The sequence below is a fragment of the Dipodomys ordii genome, unplaced genomic scaffold, assembly GCF_000151885.1.
Source record: "Dipodomys ordii isolate 6190 unplaced genomic scaffold, Dord_2.0 Scaffold3, whole genome shotgun sequence".
Lineage (NCBI taxonomy): Eukaryota > Metazoa > Chordata > Mammalia > Rodentia > Heteromyidae > Dipodomys > Dipodomys ordii.
This window is the reverse complement of record NW_012267219.1, coordinates 24,114,838-24,140,289: the sequence shown is the minus strand read 5'-3', so window position 1 is coordinate 24,140,289 and position 25,452 is coordinate 24,114,838. Positions and strand designations below refer to the sequence as shown.

The window sequence follows — 25,452 nt, the reverse complement described above, 5'->3', positions numbered from 1 at the left end:
TATGATTTTAAATAACTTTTTCAAAATTTGCTAGGGGATATATAGAGACAAAGAGTCAAGAACAGTGAAGGGAGAAGGAAAGAGGAAGGGAGAGAGAGAAGGAGGAAAGGAGGCATTAGTATGAGATAGAATTTATGGAAATGAATGAATATGTAAAATTTGTAGATTATTTCAAAAGAGTAGATTACTTTTAACCCCAAATTTAAAACCACAAACATATTATATTTTAAAGAAAACCACACAATTTAATACCACAAAAATTAAGTTTAAAATAACAAGGCATGGGGCTGGGAAGGTAGCTCAATGGTAGAGCGCTTGCCTTGAATGCATGAGGCCCTGGGTTCGATTCCTCAGCACCACATAAGCAAAAAAGAAAAAAAGCCAAAAGTGGACTGTGGCTCAAGTGGTAGAGCGCTAGCCTTGAGCTGAAGAGCTGAGGGACAGTGTTCAGGCCCAGAGTTCAGGCCCCACAACCGGACCCAAAAAAAAAAATAACAAGGCATGCTCAGTTTTGTTTCTGTGTTTCAAAACCATATCAAGAATCACAGATTTGAAGTTAATTTTACTTTGTAAAATATGTCTCTCCCATGTTATGTTACCTGAGATGCAACAAATCAGTGTTTCATTGCAAAAAGCCCTCAATTCAGAGTGCTGTTGGTCACCTTGGCCATTACTAAATTACAAGTAAATAGACTGGTCCCTGTGTTTCTAAATCTGATGTTTAAAGATGAATTATGATGACCCGCACTTTAATTGGGCATCATATAACACAATAGAGATTCTTTACATGTAATAGATAATACAAAGAATCTCCTCTTAAGGAAGCTTCAAAATAATATCCCTTCTCTCACATAAAAGAATATCTGTATACAGACATCCTTAAAAAGGAAGGAAAAATAAGGGGTTATAGCAAGATAGAGATACACAAGATATTTAAGAAAATACTTAAGAAGTACTTCCCCCTAGGAAGTTTCTTAAAACTTTGAGTAACTGAATAAAGTCCATTTTACTCTATTGAAAACATTATCCATGCACTCACTTTTTCAAAAGGACTGGCATCAAATACTGTTGTAACCAATAAGAAATCAAATATTCATCTGACTAATAACTTATTTGAATAATTATCACATATGTACTCTCTCTGGATTAGATTTCAAACTAATATTACTTTAACCACCTCCCTCTTACTTTACAGACTGATATATTATGTCAGGTCACTCATCATATTGGTTTGGAACTATATCAGGAAATGAATAGACTTCTGCTCCCAAAGGCATTTATAACCTCTTATCACATTGAATTCCATATTATTTCTAAGAGTAAATCACCTTTAAGATTGGTTTTTGGAAGAAACGGGGAGTTTGTATTTTCTATTAATATGTCAGTTTTCTAACCAGACCAAGTAACTGGGTTAGACAATGGGATTCTTTAAAAAGCTTCTATTGTACTTCTGCTTCTGACAATGTTAGCCCCAGTGAAGACAAAGAATAAGGAGAATATAGAAGAGATTTCTATTGAGCTCTAGATTCCAATGTGAAGTTCCACACTAATGTGGAAAGTAGAGCTTTGGGGGCCTCATATAGAACACATTAATGAAGTTAGGTCCACTTAAAAGACTCAGATAATTTTAAGAAAATAAAAATATGTGATGTTTTCAATTTTCTTTCATGACTACAACAACTAAAATGGGAAAATTTCTAGGATAATTTTTGAGACATAAAAAGCAGAGACAATTTTTTTTTAAAAAACTAGGTAAGTCGATAAATTTTGCAGCTTGACAGTTTTGTTTTAAAAACTGCAAATCTTTGACACATCATAGTTTCAGAATAGACTTTCAAAGTGTATAATTGCTAGCTGATAGAAAGACAAGAATCTGCTTTGAATCCAAAGCTCCCATCTGTTAGCTGATAGATTTAATGTGGTATTACTAATAATGAATTTTATTCTTAAAACTGAACATGGTAAATGAAGATGTGAATATAGGATTCTCCTTTATTTTTGAAGGTTTTATTGAAGTTATATCTGCAAACCAACCGATTTCCAATTTGTCATGCTAAACCACTTGCTCTGATTAAGGATCTTTCCCTCATTCTCTTCTTTCCCTTGATCCTTGTTATTGCAAGGGGCAGGAAGAAGTTGTTGATATGAATCTAGCTGATGGATTATATGTTTCAGTAGATATGAAAATGAAGATCACATTTTTATTGTTCATCTTTATATTTTCTGTCATTCAGCAAAGATCCTGGTTCAAGACAATTAGATAAGATTCAATGAAAACAGCACATATTTTAAGACAAAGGCACACATTAGAACCAGACATTATTTATACCAGATATGAAAGGAATTTTGAAATTATGAACCATTACTACTCTTCTCAATAGCTTTGCTTTTGTTTTACGAAATGTATTTCTTAGCACTTGATTAACCACAGTAGCCAGAGAAAGTCCAAATAAAGTTTGTAGTATTGTGCCTGCAAAACAGTTGAGTACACAATGAAAATTATGTATGAGCACTATTCTTAATAAAATTATAACTGTGTATCTGTTGTATTCCTAACTATGAACACATGCAATCAAAGTAACCTTAAAAGCTACCCAGACTTTTAGTATTATCTAAATTCTCTAATGTTGTTCCCTACCCAAAGAAATTTATTAGAATTATTATTCCACTGGAACAGTAAACCCACTTGCTTTCCTTATCTTTGCATATGTCCTTTGTTGTAGCTTGGAAGCTCTTGTTCTTGTATGTCTAGCATACTTAGCTCTTACTTCATGCCTTCACTGTCAGAGTTAATTTGGGTCTCACAGCACTTTAACTGAAGTACTTTTAGTGCTTTTTTACTTCATACTTTTTTCGTATTGATTTTTAGTGCATCTAGAACTGTGACTCTGAACGTGCTTTTGTGAGTATGCAAGTCTATGGAGAAGGTCAAGCTTGCTTTTAACATTATATGGATTTTCATACAATACCCTGAGGCTGTTTCGATTCTCTTTTCTATGAGGTACTTATTTACTCAACAGTGGTTATTGATATTGATAGCTATGCATACCCAACTTCCTGACACATCTACCCAGGTGCAGATGTGCTAATAAATCTTTGTGTTTTCCAATATTTACTTTCAGCCCTGATTTTCTTAAAGACTTCAATGAAATCTATATTTTGTCAGTGTCTGTGGAACATAAAAAGAAACAAACAAAAAAATCTTACCTGGAGATGGTACTTTCACAGACTCTGGGTCTTTGGGCAGAATGTCCCTACTTGACTTAGCTCATACTCTTGATGAAGTTCATTTTTTTTACTCTTTCCTCTCTTAACTGTCTTATTTATTTCTTCATTTTGGCAGTTCTGGGTTTTGAACGCAGGGTACTGAACTTATTAGGCAAATACTCTACCACTCAATCTTTACCTTGATCCCAAGATTACAGTCTGTAGGAGTTGGCCTGTCTGCCAAGATGAGCTGAAAACTGGGTTCTGTACAGTATGACAGAGAAAGGAAGTATCAGAAAGAATTAAAAGTGTTATTATTCTTCCTGTTTTACTCTAAGTTCCAAGTATAAAGCAACACTTTTTATAAGCAAATGCTTGAGATTCTGGGCCAGCTGTAGATTTTCTGATTTCATGTTTCCAGGATTATTCTGCATGTTTTAGCTCGAGGTAAACAATAAAAGTTCTCATAATTACACTGTTCTCAGATACTCAAACAACTGGGACAAGATGGCAAACTTTCCTTGGAATGGATTGGCCATAAGCAAAGGACAGTTACAAAAGAACCACAGTGGTTGGAAATGAAGGGATGGTTCAAGTGGTAGAGTATCAGGCTTGAGTGAAAAGACCATATTGGAGAATGAGGCCTTGAGTTCAAATCCTATTACCAGGATGCATGTGTGTGCACAGGCACACACACACACACACACACACACACACACACACACACACACACACATAGCAGTAATAGCTGGCTGTAGCTTTATTTCTAATCTGGTCATCAGAGATTGTCCTGGAGAACTCTCTAGCAAGTGACTCCCCTGTTTCTTTTCTTTCGATTCTAAGGTTCTTAGATCCCCAATTCAGAACTTTCTTAGCCTTACTCTTTACTCTGAAACTCAAAAGATGTGTTTAAATAGGGCTATATACACATAACATCTTGCTGAGAAAGAAAAGGCTAGAAACTATTCTTAAAAAACTAACAAATGAAATTATTGTCAATTTAACCATTATGCGAGTTGTGTTGAGGGAGGAAATAAAAGAAAAAGTGAAAAAAATTGCCAGGCAATTGGAAGCGCTTAGGTAAACCATTGAAGCACTCAGGAGTTTCAAACAACAATGTGAAACACGCAGTCCACACTTACAATGTGCCTGAAGATTCTCTCTGTCTCAAAATAGCATGGTAGATCATGAGTATTGTAGCTCAAAGGGAAAAAAAATCCCAAAAGATTGATTTAAGCATTTAGGTTCTAATAGCAAGGATTATATAAATACAAATCAACCTAAGAACAACATTTGATAGCATCAGTTCTATGACAAATTGTAAGCATATCCAACCTTTAAAGTCTCCGAAAGGTGTAGTGTTGAGTAAGGAATGTTTGTCCTTACATGAACTCATTGTGTAGTAGAATGTCTTAAAAGTAGCTCTATTTGTAAGAAAATGTACAAACTCAACAAAGAAAGATATTAGATATGTTCAGGTGGCCTAAGCTCTGGATGCTCAGTTCATTGACATCCTGTGGTTGGATTTGAAGGGTTCTGCACAAAAACCAAAGGTGTGCAGCCAATATGTGCAATAAGATCAGTTTTATTCCATTTCTGTAATTCAACCCTGCTCAGAGTAACAAAAAGAGCCCCAAGAGATTTAGCTTCCAGTTAAAGATAGGGTTTTAAGCTCAGCTTGGCTTGTGATGTGATAGGGAAGAACTCCAGTGAGCATAGGCAGCATGCCAAATGAAAACCAACACCTACCACGGAAGGGATTCAATGCAAATAATCTCACTGGGGCAGCATCTCATGTGGGGGGCAGCACCAGCCTTTTTGCATACCATCAAACAGCAATCACATTTTCACTATGTTGGAAGGAGATAGACCCATTATCTGATAGAAAAGTGGGTATGCATTATGATCCCTTTGAAATGCTTTTTGTTGAAGTAATTGTGTGGATAACATGTAAGTTTTGGAAATAGTTGAGTTCAGACTCACTATTTTCAGGGCTTGTTCAGGAAGTCAATAATAAAACAAAATATACACACCAAAACACATAAATAGAAGCAAGGGCTACCTTCAGTCCTTGTGTCTTTCACAAAGGTCATGTGAGAAAAGTTGCCAGCACAGTATCAAACCCATTCCAGCATGAGTTTCCAGTGTGCATTGTTGTTGTTGTTGTTTAGTTAGCTTGATTTTCCTTAATACTCACAATATTGATGCATCATAAAAACCAAAGAAGGAAACTCAAAACAAAGGGGAAAAACAGGTGAAGACAAAGAAGAGAATAGCGACAATTAGGAGGGAAATGAAATGCTGATCTGATCAGGAAAAATTCATGTTGAAAAATCAGAAATACAAAAAAAATTAATTGAAGAGGGCTTGGATTAATTTGAATAGAGAAAATATTACTTTTCAATTATTACTACTACTATTTTCTGAAGTGGGAGAAATTGTATGAATGCAAGCAATGCATTTGGAAAGGTGCTACCACTTTTAGCATATGTTGGAGGGGAAGAGTTTAAAATAAGAATGAAGATTATGTAGACACTAGTCAATTATTGCAATTACAAGGTGATTATCTTCACCTACGCCCTGGGCAGCAGATAAAACATCTACCCATGAAGAACAAATCACATCCTGGATGCTTCAAAATTTAGGTCAATGCAAGCTCTGCTGGAGAAGTAACATTAAAATTGAAGCTAAAAATATAAAAGGAATTAACTGATCAAAGAGAAGAAAAAATTTCTAGACAGGAATTCTTTTTATAATAATCTAAAGTCAGGAAAAGACAGGGTATATGAAGGAAACAAAAACCCATGGAACTCACAGTTCATCTCGCATCTGTGTGGTCTTCACCAACTACTGAAATTGTGTGTTTGCTTTCCTTTTCTTTTGGACTACCATTGTCAATTTCTCATCTTGCTGTTGTTAGAGAGACCTTACTGAAATGTAAACTTCATCAAGCCCCAAGTTTCACACTGTTTCCCCAGTGCCCATAGTAAAGGTCACATTCCCAGCATGGTGCATAGGATCCTTCATTTCCTTCCCTGTCTTTGTCCTCCCATCCAAAATGCCAGTGAATTTGTTTATGGGTCTTCAAAGGAATCCTGTGTGCTCACTTACTTATGTCTGTGTCAACCATTTCATATAGAATAGTTTTCTCTGCCTAGGAGCCATTATCTTTTATTTATTCATTTATTTATTTTAAAATAAGTTTTTTTTTATTGTGAAAATACTGTACAGAGGGGTTACAGTTATACGAGCAAGGTGATGAGCACATGTCTTATCAAGCATTGTTGCCTCCTCCTTTGTTTTTCCCCTACCATCCCTTCTCTCCTTTCTCATCTACAGACCCCCTCCCCATCCCCCTCCTCTTCCCTAAATTGTAAAGTTCGCTTTTCGACATAGTGTCTTGTACATCTCATTGTTGCAATGGATCCACCTTTATCCCTATTTAAGCATTTTTTCCCTTCCCCTTCCCAAATTATACCAACTTCAAATACAGTGAAAATAGGGGTCCATTGTCTTTTAATGGAACTCATGATTTGTATTCTCTATCAACGGTAGTTATAATCCAAATCCAATTCTCTGCCTTTTAGTGGATTCCCTATGAGCCAACAATAGTTTTATTATCATTAGAAATTAAAATGAGATACAAGAATAGTAATATTTGTGTTATATGAAATTGTCAAATGAAAATTTCAATGACTAAGTGAAGCATACTAAAACATAGCCAGGTAGGTGTGTATATGTATTGCAACTAGATTATTTTTCCACCACAATGGGTGCTCTTAGTCGCAAAAAGACATTCAACATTTAAATTCTTACTTGTAAAGAAAAAGCTGGCTGACCTCTCTTCTACTCGAATCTCTTTAGAGAGTTTCTTGAAGAAGCCAACCCTTCAGAAAGATATTCTTGGAGCAAATCACACAACTTAACTACCATCCAAAATACATAGCAGCAATTTTATTTTTAAAAACTTTGATACATAACTTAACTTCTCTGCTCATTAATTTCCTTGTTTATATAACGAAGTACCCATTTCATAGGTTGTCTTTGAGGACTACTGTAGCTAATAGAATGAAGCATTCAGAGCTTTGAATGGCTGGCATGTAACAAGTACTCATGACGTCAACTCAATTAGCATTATTCCTCAGATATATCTATTGTTGCCCTTCACTGCATTTTGGCTATTCTTTCATTAAGTGTTCAGAGTGGTTTTTCTTTTGACTTACTCAAGGTGATTCTTTAATGAGTATTTCCGGAGTGAACAAATGGATGAATGTGAATGAAGTCCTTGCCACAGAAGCTAGGAGTAGATGTTGATCTCACTTGAAAATGATCAATTCCATTCTTTACAACTTGTCTAGGTAGATAGTATGTTTTTTATCCTTTTTCTGAAGATGAGAAAACATGGAGAAGATAGAGAGGTCATGTGCTCATCTATAAAGAACTTGCATAGAGCTGCAGTGCTGAGGTATAAGCTCAAGAAGTCTGGCTTCAAAGCCTGTAAATTCTTTCAGACCTTTTAGCGTGATACATAAAATAACAGGATACACACCAAACTTCATAATACATTACAAAGAAGTACTAATTTTGTTGAGAAGGGTTGGGTGTGGATGCTGCAGCTGCTAAAAAGTAGCAAACATAGGATTTATAATCCAGGAAATCCAATTCCAGTATAGATCTGTAGCTCTAACACTAAATTTGTAGTATTGCTACAAAAAAATAGCTATTTTAATTAAACATGTATTGTGGTCTATACTCGAGTTACTTTTTGCTTCATATTTAAACTTTATGACATAAATCCAAACACACCATTTATCTCACTCGTGAGTCTACAGTTTACACAGGTCTCTGCTTCACCCAATGTCAATTCATTTGAAGTCCAAAGAATCTGCTTGCAAGATGGGCTACTCACATGCTGGGAAGTTATAGTTGGCCACGGGTCAGGATCAGGAGCCTTACTTCCTCTTGGTATGAGTGTCTTTATGTGGCTTGGACATCCTCACAGTCTGATTTCAAGATCAAGCATTCCAAGACAGAGCCAGCTGGAAGCTCAGTTACTTTTTATGACTTGCCTCAGAAAGTGCAAAGCACCATTTCCCTCAGACACTAGCAGACATAAAGACCTGCTCAGGTTCAAAGGCAAGAAATGCAGTCTCTAACTCTGGAGGAATGACAGTTTTCTAGGAGCACTTGTTAACATTCTTGCAGGCATTTGGGAAAAACATGTTAACATCTATAGTAGATCCTTGGTAACTGTGGATGCCAAGGAGGCAACTATGAAAAATTAGTTTTGTTTTTCAAGGAAATAAGAATGACTTTATTGTGACTTAGTCACTGTGATCAAGGCAGAAGCAATATAAATGAATGATTCCTTACATTGCACTCTAGAAAGAATAAATTGCAGACAATACAAGTGGTCTAGATAAACTCGCTTGTTATTCTCCATTATATCAAGAACAAGGGGTCGGGTCTTGATACGACACTAAGAGGAGCTATTGTTTGGAATCTTCACCTGAGTCTTTGTCCAACATGAACACTCTGCTGCCTACTTTTCTTACAGTTTACCAAGGGATTAAATTGTGTGATTTGTTTGGAGTATTAAAATAATACCCGAGTAGGTTTTATTTCATGCTCATTTTCTTCAGTACTTCTGATACTGGATTCAATTTTCCCATAAAGATGCCCAAATACCACTGAAGAAATCCCACCTTCCAAGAAGTCTAAAATTTTTCAGTTTATCATTTAAGCACATTCTTTTGGTCTTGGAAGAATTACCATAACTTTTACTTTGCTTTTTGGGTAGGGAGGGAGCAGGACAGAGTCAACATCTGTAGTTTCGGGAGTCTTGTCACAAATTAAAAACAAGGGAACATGCCAGTGATTGAATGCAACAGATGAAAATGTGGGACTAACAAAGAGCTTCTCCATGTGTGACTGCACAAAGCATGAGAAAGAGTTTTAAACTTTTTGTTTTCAAATTTTCTTATTTATGATTTTTGAGTACACTTGGTCAAGCCATATAAATAAATCCATGAGTAGACCAGGCTTACTGTGTTATGTGTTTCCATCTTACAATATGAAGGACAGGAGATGTGGCTTCCATTGTCATTAGTTTTTAAAGGTGAAGCTGTAGATGGAGGGAGATTAAGTACCTTCATGACAGCTTTTGTGGCTGCAAGTGGTGTACAATTTTCATCGTCTGCTGCAACATCCTCACCCAACCCTTCTCAACAAAATTAGTACTTCTTTGTAATGTATTATGAAGTTTGGTGTGTATCCTGTTATTTTATGTATCACGCTAAAAGTCTGCAAGATAAGGTCTTTGAGTAGCTGAAAGAATTTACAGGCTTTGAAGCCAGACTTCTTGAGCTCATACCTCAGCACTGCAGCTCTATGCAAGTTCTTTATAGATGAGCACATGACCTCTCTATCTTCTCTATGTTTTCTCATCTTCAGAAAAAGGACAAAAAACATACTATCTACTTAGACAAGTTGTAAAGAATGGAATTGATCATTTTCAAGTGCAATTTTAATTGTAAATGGGATTTCAAGCAGCACTTGCCTATAATTCCAACCCTTGAGAGGCTGAAGCAGAAGGAATTCAACTCCAAGGACAAACTGACCTATCTAGGGAGTTGCTGACCAGCCTGAGATACATAGTGAGACTCTGTTTATAAATAAATAATAAATGAAATTATAAAGTAATTAGAATAACACCTTCCTTAGAGCAATTTCTTTAAAAATGTTAGCTATTCTTTGTCAATTAATTTGACTGCTTCTTCTATGTCATTGTTAACTCTTAAAAGACAGAGATCAGTTTTTCTTTTTTTAAAAACAGATGGATTTAAGCCAGGTATGGGTGGCTCACGCTTATAATCTTAGCTACTCAGGAGGCTGAGATCTGAGGATCAAGGTTCAAAGCCAGCCTGGGCAGGAAACTTTGTGATGCTCTTATCTCCAATAAACCACCTGAAAACCAGAAACGGTGCTGTGGCTCAAGTGGTAGAGTACTAGCCTTGAGCTGAAGAGCTGAGGGACAGCGCCCAGACCCAGAGGTCAAACCCCACAACCAACCCCACACCCCCCAAAAAATATATGGGTTTAAACGCAGGGCAGGGAAACTGTCCTTAAGCTTTTGTTGCTCAAGGTTAGCACAGGACCATTGAACCACAGCTCCACTTCTGGTTTTCTGGTGGTTAACTGGAGATAAGAGTGTCATAGACTTTCCTGCCCAGGCTGGCTTCCAATGGTGATCCTCAGATCTCAGCCTCCTGAGTAGCTAGATTATAGGCATGAGCCACCAGAGCCAAGCAGATGTTATTTTTTGATAGACATTTTAAGTTTATCTAAAAATTAAAGAGACTGTACAAAGATTTCCTACTCCTGCTTCTGCTCTGGCATAACCTTCTCCATTATTCACAGCCTGATAAGTTTGGTACCTTTGCTGTGACTGATAAAACAACACTGATACATCATTATCATCTAAAGTCTATATCAATCCTCTGGTTTTCACCTTTCAAGTATCTGGATTGCAAATATTCATAACTGTACTTGATTTACAATTTTTTAAAACATATATAGGCCTATTAAGTTTACCTGTTTCATCTTGAGTAGATTCTGTCTTTTGAGGAGTTAATCAGTTTCATATGAGTTTTCATCTAAGTAAGAATAGTTGTGCTCATAATAGTCCTTTGTTGTCTTTTTAACATCTGTAAGATCTGTAGTGATATCTTCTTTTCCATTCTGATATTAATAATTTATGTGCTCATTATTTTCATTTGTCTAGGCTTATCAATTTTATTAATCTTCTCAAATAACCATTCTTTGGTTTAACCAGCCCTTTCCATTCTTTTTCGGTTATTCATTTTACAGATATATGCTCTACTAATAATTTTGTTCTTATTTTGGATTTAATTTGTTCTTCTTTAACCTGTCCTATAAAATTGAGTAGAGATATTTCTTTTCTTCAGTAGCTAGGATTATAGGCATAAGCCACCAGTACCTGAGTAGGCAATATCTAAATTAAGTGAAAATGAAACCACAGCTTCTGAAAAGCTATGCATACAAGGAGTGTATGGCTCAGAAGAAAATTTATAATAGTAAGTGAAGAATATTAGACAAAAGTGAAGATACGGGAAGAGTGCACTAAGTCAGAGTTGCAGAGATAGGCTGTCCGGGTCAGGGAAGACTTGTATACAATGTCAATAAAGCTATATCATGGTTTAAAAAGCCATCCAGTAAAATAATAAAATTTGTGATCTGAAAAATCACTGGCTCTGTGGACAAGAATCACAGGGATGTGAAAGACATATGGCACACTGTGGGGAATTGAAGGTGATTTTCTCAGGCTATGAAGTGAGGAGTCACAGGAAAGGCAAGTTTAAGTCAGATCCTGAAGGAAGCCTGTTCTGTCCCAAAGAAAGACTGTTCCTTGTACATCTTGAGGTTTCCATGCAGGGGAATGAAATATCAACACCCTAGCCAAAAATGGGCTAGGGATATAGTCAGTGATAAGACACTTGCCTAGAATGTGTGAGATCCTAGATTTGATTCCTAGAATCACAAAGTGGTTATGCTAAACAGATTTCTGTGCATTCAAGATATAGTAATTAGGTACATGCAAGGCAGATTAAAAATGGACAGATTTTATATTTTATAAAAAGTTGGAAAGAAAAACTAGTCTATGCATTTCAATTAATTGGAAACATCTAGCTCTGCTTTCTAGTTATTTGAGGCTTGTTGAAAAGCTAACATGGAATCCCATTTGTCCAACCTTTCTTTGATTTATTGTGTTTCTGGGTCTTTATTAAGAAAATTTCAGCCTGTGCCAAGGAGACCTAGCGTTTCTCCTATTCCATCCTGTAATGTTTTCAGGATGTCTGCTTTGACTCTGAGGTCTTTGATACATTTGGAGTTGATTCTGGTGCAGGGTGATACATAAGGATCTAGCTTTAGTTTTCTACAAGTGATTAACCAATTTTGCCCACACCATTTACTGAAGAGGCTGTCTTTCTTCCATTCTATTTTTTTTAGCTCCCTTATTGAAGATTAGATGGCTATATGTCTGTAGGTTCATTTCTGGGTTTTCAATTCTATTCCATTGATCCTGAGGTCTGTTCTTGTGCCAGTACCAAGCTGTTTTGATTACTATGGCTTTGTAGTAGAGTTTGAAATTTGGTATTGATATTCCTCCAGCACTGTTCTTTCTGTTAATGGGGTCTTTTATTGTTCCATATGAATTTTTGGATTGCCTCTTCTATTTCCTTGAAGAATGAGGTTGGAATATTGATAGGCATAGCAAGCAAGATCAATAGAAAGCTCACAGATTGGGAGATCTTCACTAGCCATACAACAGACAAGGGTCTCATCTAAAATATACCTGGAACTCAAAAAATTAAATCCCATAACAACAAATCCTCACAAAGAAACAACTCCCCCAAAAACAAGTGGGCTAAGTCTAAAGAGAAACTTCTCTGAAGAGGAAAGAAGGATGGCCAATAGACACATGAAGAAATGCTCAACCTCTCTATCCATAAAAGAAACGCAAATCAAAACAACATTGAGATACCACCTCACCCCTGTTAGAATGGCTATAATCAAGAACTCTAATAACAACAGATGCTGGAGGGGACAGAAGGGAACCTTACTGCATTGTTGGTGGGAGTGTAAACTTGTTCAGCCACTTCGGAAAGTAGTATGAAGGTTCCTCAAAAGACTTCACATAGAGCTCCCCTATGACCCAGCAATCCCACTTTTGGGCATTTACCCAAATGTTTACAAACAAGACCACACTAAAGCTACCAGCACAACTATATTTATTGCAGCATTATTTACCATAGCTAAGATATGGAACCAACCCAGATGCCCCTCAGTAGATGAATGGATCAAGAAAATGTGGTATATATACACAATGGAATTCTATGCCTCCATCAGAAAGAATGGCATTGCCCCACTTGTTAGGAAATGGAAAGACTTGGAAAAAATTGTATTAAGTCCCCAAGAAGCCTAGGTTTCATGGTTTCCCTTTTTTTCAATAACTAGTATATGTCTGAGTCAAGCAGAAAAAGTCAGATAAGTTGATGTTAGGTGAAATGAACCCCAAGATAAGTATTCAAATGTTTTTTCTTTCATGTGATTGTTTCTAACATATTTATAAGATTATTTCTTTGTTGCTTTGTATGTCCCTCCCCCACAGTATAACCCCTGTTTTCACTGTATTTGGTGGTGGTATAATTTGTGGAGGGGAAGGGCAAAAACAAATCGTTTAAATAGGGATACAGGTGGACCCATTGCAACAATGTCATTATGTGGAAAAACGAACTTTACAACTTTGACTGGGGGTGGGGGGTGGGGAAGATAAGAGGAGGGTGGGGGTAGATGGGAAGGGATGGGAAGGGGAAACAAAGGAGGAGGCAACAATGCTTGATAAGAAATGTACTCATCTTGCTCATGTAATTGTAACCTTTCTGTAAGGTATTTTCACAATTAAAAAAAAAAAGAAAAACAAGAAAAGCTAACGTGGTAGAAACAGAGTCAGAGATAAAAGTAAAGGTCAACTAAGACCTTTCTATAAGATGTCTGACAAACAAAAACAAACCATTCCACACATACCTCTTCTGGTATATTTCCAGGCATTTCCTTTTGGAGCTTTTGTCAAGGAAATGCCCAGGCTTATGCCAAAATACTGCCTGTCTATTGTGATGCAACCTAATGCCATCTCTACTTGCTGCAATTTTCATTTGTGCCTTTGGGTGATAATTAGAGATTGTTTGATCCTAGTCAATAAAATGCTATTCAATTTCCCCTAAATACATCAGAGATGCATTATTACAGTAAAATATTTTCCCATGCCACTCTATTAATTTCAAACATAGATGCCTCGCTATGTAACAGGGCTTTTTAATGTACAGACTAAGTACAAATTAAAACTACAAGAACATGACTCATGTTTCTGGAGGTAGAGATGGAGGATGTTCAGTAGATTACTCCTAACTGTATGGAAGTTGTTGGTGAAGCTAATGAAGGTTAACTTCTTGATCAATCTACTCTGGCTGTCTTCCGCAATAAATGGACAAACAATACAAGAAACCCCTACATTCAGAATCTGAGTGATACCTTTGAAAATTTCATGGAATTTTTATCATAATAAATAAATAGAAATCACATGACTCATATATATCATGGTCCAAATTCTGTTCTTCAACTCATCATAAGCATACAACTTAAAGCAGAACTGCTGTGCAGAATTGGAAGTAATTCATTTTTTTCTTTTCCTAACACCTCCTGTGTTAGGAGAGATGGCATTCTATGTAATAGCATACAAGGCTTCAAGGACTATATTCACTTATAGCAGTGGTAGATGGGAGAGAGGCAAATATCTTTCCTTTGTTCAGTGAGAAAACAATTAAACCCCACTGATGTATTCATTGATAACAGGAAAGATATGCATCCTGACTCAGTGCCATTGCCATCCTGAAAATGTAAATCCATTTATATCCTTATTAATTTGGTGAAACATAAGCTCCAAATTTAAAAGTTGACTTTTCTATTTCCTTCAATGCATTATGGCTTAGGGCATTAAATACCAGTTAAAAAATGTGATTTTTAGCTCAGCACTGATGGCTTAAGCCTGTAATCCTAGCTACTCAGGAAGCTGAGATCTGAGGGTAGCAATTCAAAGCTAGCCAGGCATGAAGGTCAGTGAGACACTTATTTCCAATTAACTAACAAAAAGCCGTAAGTGGGGTTGTGGCTCAACTGGTAAAGCACTAGCCTGGAGCAAACACACTCAGGAACAGCTCCCAGGCCTTGAGCTCAAGCCCCAATCCCAGCACACAAAGAGAATGATTTTTAAGTATAAATATTATCATCACTATTATTTTATTTAGTAAAAACATCTTCTATGCAGGTAAAGGAATCCATATTTTGTGTCCAATGTTTTTGAAACAACACATAGATTTGACACAGCTTACAGTACAAAATTAAAATAATATTCTGAAAAGTCATTAGTAATGTATTTAGATTTTAATTCCTTCCCTAATCTGAAACATTGAAAGTGTTTGCTTTGTTTTTAAGAAATATATCACCAAGTAAAGAGGTAAAGAGCTATAATCTTCACTGGAAAATATGCCAGGTCTGTAGTCCAGAGGATAAAAAACCTAAAGAAGATTAGATATGAAGACTTAGATTATAGAATAATTAATTAAAGAGCCACCAGACAAGACCAAAGATAAAGGAGATATAATGCAAATGTGTGATTGAGTAGGAATCACATTTACAGTAAATGCTTGCTGTAAACCCATTGGCTCCACAGTGCATGAATATTGGTTCTGTCAGGAATGCTTCATGAGGAAGTTAGAAATTGTCATTAGGACATTAGTAGAAAGTGGGCGGTAGGAAAGCTTGAGGAAAAGCTTTTAGGAGATGGTATGGAAGATGGGGGGGTGAGGTTGTGGAAATAGAACTGAGGGTAAAGGGGGGCATGCAGCACTAATATCAGGCAGTGACTAAATTAGAGGAGATATAGTCAAATGTTTTATAGAACAATGAAAAATGGACTGCAGTCTATGGTGGAGTAGAGCAAGCTGGTTGAAAACACCCTCTGAATGGGAGTCTTCCACCGGTGTCTCCCTGGCTTTCAGGGCAATCAACTCACAGCGGATGTGTCTGGATGTCATAGATGCCCTTGTTTTGTCACACCTCACACCCAAAAATCAAAATGCAGAGATTGGTACAAATGACATTGACAAAAGAAAAGTGCAAATGACATCAAAACCACTTTCCAGAATGTGCATCTGTTTGTCTTTCATCTCAACTGTTTGTTAGGCATTTGAAATCCTGCCATTCATCCCTCTAATCATTTTGAGGTCTGAATGGCCATCTTCCTTGTATTTGTTGGCAGCACTAAAAGGGAAAACCATATCTCTCTCTAGGAGATATATATATATATATATATATGTATAAATACAAACACACACACACATACACACACACACACACATATATACACATTCAAGTTATAAACATTCACATGAAAAGAGCAGATCAACATTCATAGTGCTACTACCACAGATAGGAACTGGATAATTCTGGGAATGTCAGAATGCACAGCCATCCTATTTAATCTTTCTGTCATTAAGCACTATCAATTCATTATTTTAATTTTCTCAGATTTCCTCCCATCCTTGTTCTTTGCTTTTGTCTCCAGCTACTATTGATTCCATCGCAACCTCCTCCATTTCTTCTAGTCATTTCATCCCCAAACAGGAAAATCAGCCTAAAATTTGATTCCAGGTGCCAATCACCTGCTCATTAACCTATATAGAATCCTCTATATTTATTCTCCTGAAGAATAAGAACCTCTGTCTAGCATTTTATGGACAGTCAATCCACATCTACTTGCCTGTTCTTATCTCTGATTATTTTAACTATGGCACCAGATTAGCTCAGAATGTCCATATCTACATCACATCTTTCTGTAATATTTAATAATTTTTACTTTTTATTGTCAAATGATTGTACAAGGTGGGTTGTAATCTCATATGTACATATGTGTCACATAATTTACATACACATGTCACTTTCTGTACGTACATAATGCATCTTAGAGTCACCCCTTCCATAATTCTCACTTTCCCACCTTCTCTTCCTCCACCAGTCACATCAAAATCCCACATATGTACATTGTGACTGTATTCTTCTACCCTTTCCCTTTTCCACTCATCTATCTCCCTCCTCTGTAATTTTCTTTTCTTTTTTTTGGGGGGGAGGTGTCTATTCATGGGGCCTGAACTCTGACCTGGGCGCTGTCCTCAGCTCTTCAGCTCAAGGCTTTACCACTTGAGCCACAGCACCACTTCGGACTTTTTTCTTTATGTGGTGCTGAGGAATTGAACCCAGGGCCTCATGCATGCAAGGCAAGCGCTCTACCACTGAGCCACCTTCCCAGCCCATAAGTTTCTTCTAATGAAATGACAGTATAATCTCTTTGACCTTCCTTGATGTTGAATTCTCCTTTGAACTTTGTAACTTTTCATCTAGTCCATGACACATCACTAAGCAATTGAGTTCATGCTTCATTTTGCTATCATTATTACAGGTTTGTGTTGTTAAATTTCATTAGCAAGATTGTTCATTCCTTATGAATGCCATATATTCACATAAAATACACTTTCAAATACATGGTCAGGATTGAAGTCAGTGGAAAATTGCTTGCCTACCATTGTATGAGCCCCCTAGGTTTGACTTTTAGTAAGGCTGAAAGATTAAAAAAATTAATTACTACATTATAAGTACATTAAAAAGAACAACAAGAAAGAGAAAATCACTGTGTCCCTATTTTGGGTTTCATTTCACTTAGCATCAGGTTATATGGTTATATGTACATAGCTTTTGACTTCTTTTGCTTGTCCTAGACATGCTATTGCAGATAAGGGAAACAATGGGACCTATATTTCTTTGAGTCTGGCTTATTTCACTTAATAAATTTTTTTTAAAGTCTTTCCATTTCCTAACAAATGGGGCGGTATCATTCTTTCTGATGGAGGCATAGAATTACATTGCATGCATGTATATATCTATATATCACATTTTCTTAATCCATTCATCTACTGAGGGGCATCTGGGTTGGTCCCATATCTTAGCTATGGTAACTAATGCTGCAATAAACATAATTGTGCTGTTAGCTTCAGTATGGCCTTATTTGTGATCATTTGGGTAAATGCCCAAAAGTGGGATTGCTGGGTCATTGAGGAGCTCTATGTGGAGTCTTTTGAGGAACCACCATACTGCTTTCCAAAGTGATTGAACAGTGCAGTAGGGATCCCTTCTGACCACATCCCCTGCAACATTTGTTGTTATTACATTTCTTGATTATAGTCATTCTAACTGGGGTGAGGTGGAATTTCAATGTTGTTTTGATTTGCATTTCTTTTATGGCTAGGGAGGTTGAGCATTTCTTCATATGTCTATTGGCCATTCTTATTTCCTCTTCAAAGAAGTTTCTCTTTAAGTCTTTAGCCCACTTATTAATTGGGAGGTTGTTTCTTTGAGGATTTGTTGTTGTGGGATTTAATTTTTTGAGTTCTAAGCATTTTTTTTTGTCTCTGTGTATGTTCATCCCCCATGGTATAACCCCTGTTGTCACTGTATTTGATGCCGGTGTCCTGCATCTTGTATATACATTTTTCTAATTTGGGGAGGGAAAGGGAAATAACAAAATGCTGAAATAAGGATCCAGGATGACCCATTGTAACAATGAGCTGTACAAGACTCTATGTTGAAAACTAATCTTACAACTTTGCAGAGGGGTGGGGGAGGGAGGAGTTGGGGAGGTGGGGAAGAAAGGGATGGTAGGGGAAAAACAAAGGAGGGGGTAACAATGCTTGGTAGGAAATGGATTCATTACCTTGCTCATGTAACTGTAACCCCTCTGTACAGTATCTGTACAGTAAAAATTTATATTTAAAAATAAAAGAAATTAATTAGTAAAAATAAATTTAAAAATTAAAAAAATAGTAATCTTTTTTCTATTACCAAAGTATCTTCTTATTCCATGCTTTGTAAACTCCCTTTGGGCATGTCTAGAAAGGAAAGGAATATATAAAAAAGAGCACCTGTTTTGATCTTAAAAATAAGTTTCTAAAACCTAATGTAATGGTATTTGTGCTAGAAAGTGAAATAAATTCTGATATGTGGTAGCATTAGTGTTCTCATTCTTTACAGCCCTCAAGTTTACAGAATTGTTCTCAGATGGGCTTAAGTTTACTTTTCTATGCATTATGTATTCATACATAAAAATGTTCAGACAAGGATTATTTCTGGTGAAATTTAAATCTGGTGTTCCCTGTACTTTTAAATTTTTCTGTCCTTATACTTGAATGTAATATGTTACATAAACCTCCGTGGGTAGTGTGGGAGGATGGTGAACTATAGGGTAGATTAGAGGCTACAAAGTTAATTCCCACTAAAATGTTAGATCTTCAGAGCAATAAGTAATATTACTCTAGAACCTGACCAGAACTGGGCGGGGGGAGTGTCAAGAATCCAAATGTGTATTATTAGTATAATTCAAAAATATAACCAATGTTGCTTGGTTGGCACCATGATATTTTTATTAGCTGATGCCCCTTGGGTCTGCAACTGGGGGACAAGTGGCTTAATGGTGGTAAGGAAGAATAATTATTGAGCATGATGCCCTCTACTTTTTTCTTCTCTACCCTTCTAGACCTTGCAAACACAAATGAACCATCCTAGAAACTGGGCCTCTGCTTGGTCCTAAATTTGTTTACTAGTCAGGCTATTTTCTGTCACCCTATCTTGCCTGGTCATAGCTGTCCTGGACTGTGGCTGTGATACATACAACAGAAATGACTTAGGAACTCTATACTCAGGAAAGTGGAGAGCACCATCTGAGTAATATTGGGAGGTAAGGTAAGGTCACCCTCAGGTGGTTTCTTTCCAATGTTCCGGAGATAATACATTGAAACGTGCTCTGCCTCTTGCTCTTCCCTTCATTTCCAGAACCTGTTCTTTTCTTTGCACCCTATTTAAGGAAGATAGGACATCTCGATTCCTTGCTTCTGATTCCCACTTTCTTTGCTTATGCTATCTGCTGAGAATGAAAAAGGTAAGTATGTCCTCTGTATGCATCTTTCTTTTTCTTGAATTTGTAGTGGACTGTCTAAGTCGAAGAACTGCAGTCTCCAGATTGTGGACCCAGATGTGTTGAATAAGAGATCACATTCTTCTTGTAGGTGAAGCCCTCTTTTATCACTATTATTTAACAAAGAGGCCAACTCCTGGCCCTTTTCTCTCTCGAAACAGATTGGACTGCTTCTCTATGCTTTATGGATTCATACACAAAAAATTTCTGACGAGGACTATTTTGAGTGAAATTTAAATTTGTAATTTTCTGCCTTTAGACTTGAATTTACTGTATTATATAAACTTCCATGTTCGAGGAGAAAGAATGGTTAAGTTGTGTGGGATGTGTGTTGGATCCCATGAGAATTCAGCTCTTCACAGACGATGGGTAATATTGCTCCTGAACCTATCAGCTTAACATTTAAGATACAGACATCTAGATAATATACAAATTAGATAGAATGCCTCCTTCTTCATTGAGAGAAAAATCTTCTAAAAAAACACACTACTGTGTTGAGGGCAGAGGGTGTTTTGGTTTTTTTTTTTACAATTGTAATAATTGTAATAAAAATTATTTCTTACAGTGCTACAGTCAAATGTCATGGTTTTGGTTTTAGAATTGGAAAATTTAAGTATGAATGATCAATACAATTACCCCATATTTTAAAAGACATTTAAAATAGCAGGTTCCAACATAGCATCACTTGAGCAATAATTATTGTTACTGTTAATTACTTATCAATTGTGCCCTTAAATTATTCACTCAGAACAATGACATTAATGAGATACTGCTTGGAATTTTAAGAGATGAAAGCATCCTGCTAACCATCGAGCATGCTCTCTTTTCATTCTAATTCGTTGCTCATTCATTCAGTATTTATTAAAACCCTACTTTGAACCAAGCCTTTTCTGGGATGAATAAATAGAGATAAAGACCATGAATCCTCAAGAAGAAGAGGAAATATATATATATGTATATATACATATATGGCATATACATGTATATATACTTACATGTATATGTGTATATATCTGTCTATACACATCTGTATATATATATACATGTATACACATATATACACATGTGTATATATGGCCATACATATGTGCATATATACACATATATATGGCATTCCCTGTACTGTCCAAACATATGGCATATTTTCCTCAATGATAAATAGAAAAGAATATAGGAATTAAAATCATGTATTTATCTAACAGATGCATATTCTGCTTTTCATTCATCCATCTATTGTTCATTCCAAGTCTTATATATTCATTTGTTCATTTACCATTCAATAAACATTTATTAAGGAATTATAGTAAACCAACTGCTACTGTTGGCCTCCGTATATAAACCATCTATCTTGGCCTTCAAATGATCTCCATCTACTGAGTTAGTGTATATGAGAGTGCTATAATAGAGTGCTATGAATATGAAACAAAGACAAAGGAGATTGAATCTGCCAGACTTGAGATGGGAGTCTTTCACAGGGGAATGGGTAACTTGAAATGAATACTGAGGAAGCAGAAGTTTGTATAATACTCAAGTGGAGAAGGACAATTTTGTCTAAGTGTCCAAAGAGGTGGCTTAATGAAACACTTCTTTGAACATGAAATACAAAATATACCAAAGAGCCTATTTAAATTTTGATGGGGTGCCTAGCTACAAGATAACTTTTCTTTAGATCAATATGAATAATACTACAGAGGCTCAAACCTGCTTATGGAGTCATAAGTGGTCCCTTCAGAGTTTGGGGTTTTCCAGTAAAATTCCCTGTAAGGGGGAAAGACTCAGCTAGAATGGGTCTTCCACCTGTTGTGTATGCTAGGCTTCCTACCTGGAATATAAGCATGATGTCCAGAGTCTGAGCAATGTCCTGTCATCAAGGCAACATTCCTGGGCTGAGTAGGATAGGTGGGGCTACAGGCTCCACCCGACCCATGGCTTCTACCCAGCCTATGGCTTCCACCTAGCCTGTAGCCCCATCTAGCATGGAGCAGCACCACAGGCCATCCACTGCCTAAGACATTTCATTATTTGAGTGAAAGTCTCTTTAATTACTTAAAGCATTGGTTTTCATTATCTTGTTACTTAGGCAAGCTGATGAAATCAATGTATACAGGCAGATCAACCTGAGCCATATGGACATAGATTGTGATTTTTTTTCTTTTATCTTTTTTTTTTTTTTTTTTGTCAGTCGTGGGGCTTGAACTCTGGGCCTGGGCGCTGTCTCTGAGCTCAAGGCTAGCACTCTACCGTGTGAGCCACAGCTCCACTTCAGATTGTGATTTTGACTCCAGTTGTTTAGTGGACACCTAGGAATTCACTTACCTTCTGATCAAGGTAAACAAGACAATCTGCATTTATGCAAACAAACCAAATCCAATACATGACAAAAGTTATAACTCTTTCAGATTTGTGGAGTAAATGGACACATCTGTTATCCTTTGTGAAACTAATTTATAGTTTATTGAAATGAATACTTAGGAAGCTGAAACACTTTTTTCATCAGAAGGGGGTATGGCTCAAGAGGAAAGAGATTAGACAAACAGAGAGGAATTGTGGGCAAATATAGTCATAATATTCTTTCTCTCTATATACATATATGTGAAAATGAAAGTAGGTAACTTGAGGGATGGGTCAGGTTGGGAGAGATAGGGTGGTGGAGAATGGAGATAACACTGAACAAGCTGAATTGTGCTTACAAATTGACATGCTGAATTAAAACCCCTTTATACACTTACTTTAAGATAATAAGTTAAACCGACTTACAGATGATAAAGAATTAAGAACTCTACCAGTTAAAAACTGCTATTATTTCAAGTTATAAATGTTGAAACCAAGGCACAATGATATTATAGAAATAGGTCATGAAAATACTGAGTCATTTTGCTATATATTTGATCTTTGACCATCATGAATTCATAATTTTCAGTTCCAACTACTAAGCAGTGAACATAAAAATATCCATCGTGCTATAGTTAATTATAATAAAAATAAAGATACCATCACCATCTGGCTGTTCTGAAAGTTGTGTAGAAATGAAAAGCTTGTAATAAAAAGCATCTAGCATGAATTTGAATCTCATGGGCTGTGTTATTGGGTTTGATGAGCAACTTGCTTAGCTAGCATAACTAAACTCCCAACATCTGTTTCTTTACTTCTTTCAGTTTTTGGTTTTCATTAATTTGGGAGTTCTAAAAGGTCTGGAATTTTAACCAACATAAATATTACTGTTTTACAGTAGCACTTCCCCAAATACTTTCCTTAAACAGCTGTTTCACAAGATGTTAAATTTTTATAAACTTTTCCTGTTTAGATACATTTGGAAAATAATTATGCTATTCCTTTTTACTGAGGAATTTCCCAGAAATCTAATATGAAAAAGTCCATTGTAAATCTCCTAGAAGGAAATACACCTTGTAGCTCTTTAAAAAGTGATGATGCCATCCTTTTATCCTTAGAATATATTATGGCACTGTGCTCCCACAAATGTAGGAATGATTAGTACCACATATTCCAATTTACATTTTTATTTACTCTAGTGTGAAGTAATATATTTCAACAGAACTATATATACAGAAATTTGAAAGCTTCTGGTATCATTATAATGATACCAGATAATACACAGGTGTAAAAAGAGAAGACAATTGGTAAATGTAACTTCCCTTGCCAACCAAAAAATGCATTGTTTCATAACTAATTTCTAAATATTCACATTTACATTTAGAATCCTTGTAATTTATCTTAGCATGTTGTTCTCGAGTTGTTCTGTTTCTGGCTTTGCAGAGTTCCAATATTCTTCCTTTGAGCTTCGCAAGACCTAGTATTTGGAAAATATTCCTGTATCTGTAAGTGTAAAACCTGAAAATGAAAGCCATGTCTCCATCATGCCAGTAGACATCTTCTTTCATCATATGAAATAAATGGGAGCGCAATCTTAATACCTTCAGGATAAAAATAAAACCATATTTTCCTTAATGAGCTGAATAAGCAGTGATATCTGTGTTATGGATAAATAGTATACGTAGTAAATAAATATACCTGAACTTCTCAAGAAAAGCCTCTCATTAATTTTGGTGCTTCACTATTTTGGGTTACATCAAACATGTAATTTTAATATATCATAATCTAAATAACTTGTTTATGTTAAACTCAATGCTCTGAAGGGACCACTGGATTTAGTAAGAAGGGCAGTAAAGCATTCATTTGGTTATTTTCCAATTGTGTATCTGAGCTATTATTTTTTAAATCATATTTAAAGATAATGAAGGAGTGACTAAGTCTAGTAATTCAGTCTAGGTCAGTATCTTCTTGGCTTTATGTGATCTCCTTAAAAATCTTTCTTAAATAGATTTATTGTTTTCCTCTTCTCTAGGAAATATGTATCTCTTAAAGAAAGGATATTTTAAAATTTTTACTCTCTCCTGGTGCTGGTGGCTCACGCCTATAATCCTAACTAGTCAGGAGGCTGAGATCCAAGGATCAAGGTTCAAAGCCAGCCCGGGCAGGAAAGGCGGTGAGATTCTTATCTCCAATTAACTACCAGTAAACCGGAAGTGGTGCTGTGGCTCAAGTGGTAGAGTGCTAGCCTTGAGCTGAAGAGCTCAGGAACAAATGCCCAGGCCCAGAGTTCAAGACCCACAACTGAAAAAAAAAAAAAAAAACTACTCTCACTCTTCTCCCCTGTGTGTAAATGTGTCCCATTTTCACTACTGGAAGAGAGATTTTTTTTTGGTGGAAAAAATGTATATTTGTAATTAGCCAGCTGGACTCAGCTTTGATGATTTCAATTATGATTCCAATTTTGTTGGCAACATCTAAAGCCTCATAATCAGGAGCCAGTTGAACATATGCCTTCTTCTCTCCATCAGGTCTGATCAGGGTATTGACCTTGGCCACATCAATGTCATAGAGCTTCTTCACAGCCTGTTTGAGCTGATGCTTGTTTGCCTTGACATCGAAAATGAGCACAAGTGTGTTGTCATCTTCTATTTTCTTCATGTCTGACTCAGTGGTCAGGGAGAACTTGATGAGAGCATAGTGGTCAAGCTTATTTCTCCTTGGAGCACTTTTCCAAGGGTATTTGGTTTGTCTTCAGAGCCAGAGTCTTGAGCTGCCGGAAAGTGGGTGAAGTGCATATCTTCTTTTTGTGGCTGTGGATGCCTTTCAGCACTGCCTTCTCGGCCTTTAAAGCCTTTTCCTTGGCTTCGGCTTTAGGAGGGGCAGGAGCTCCTTTCTTTACATTTGCTTCCATCTTGGTGAAAAGCAGAATTTTTTAATATTTGAAATTTGTGTTTATTATTTTATTTCTTAGGAAAGGAGATGGCTACATATTCATTCCTGTTGGTTTGTAAACATGATACAAAGAATCCAGCGGTCAACTGAATGAATACTGAGTTGTCCCAGGAATAAGTGATTTTCATAGATAACCAGCATAAACTTAGAAATCCTAAAGGAGAGTTCCTCTATCATCCACCAAAAATTCCTGGTCCTCTATCTTTGTTTTGGTATTTTCTTTTCTGTTTGAGTCTCAGATCTTCAGGCAGCTGTCACCAGTCCATAGTTTCCTAACTGAAAATGGTAATTTCCCAACAATA

At 36.3% G+C, this 25,452-nt stretch overlaps 1 protein-coding gene across 1 annotated transcript in view; it reads right to left on the bottom strand.

The window, feature by feature from the left end:
* LOC105987562 overlaps positions 1-25,109 on the bottom strand; it is a 116,217-nt gene extending 91,108 nt beyond the window's left edge. Inside the window, 2 exon segments of the mRNA XM_013018860.1 lie at positions 24,618-24,950; positions 24,952-25,109. Of these exon segments, the coding sequence (XP_012874314.1) occupies positions 24,618-24,950; positions 24,952-25,109 (491 nt within the window).
* Between the last annotated feature and the right edge of the window lie 343 nt (positions 25,110-25,452).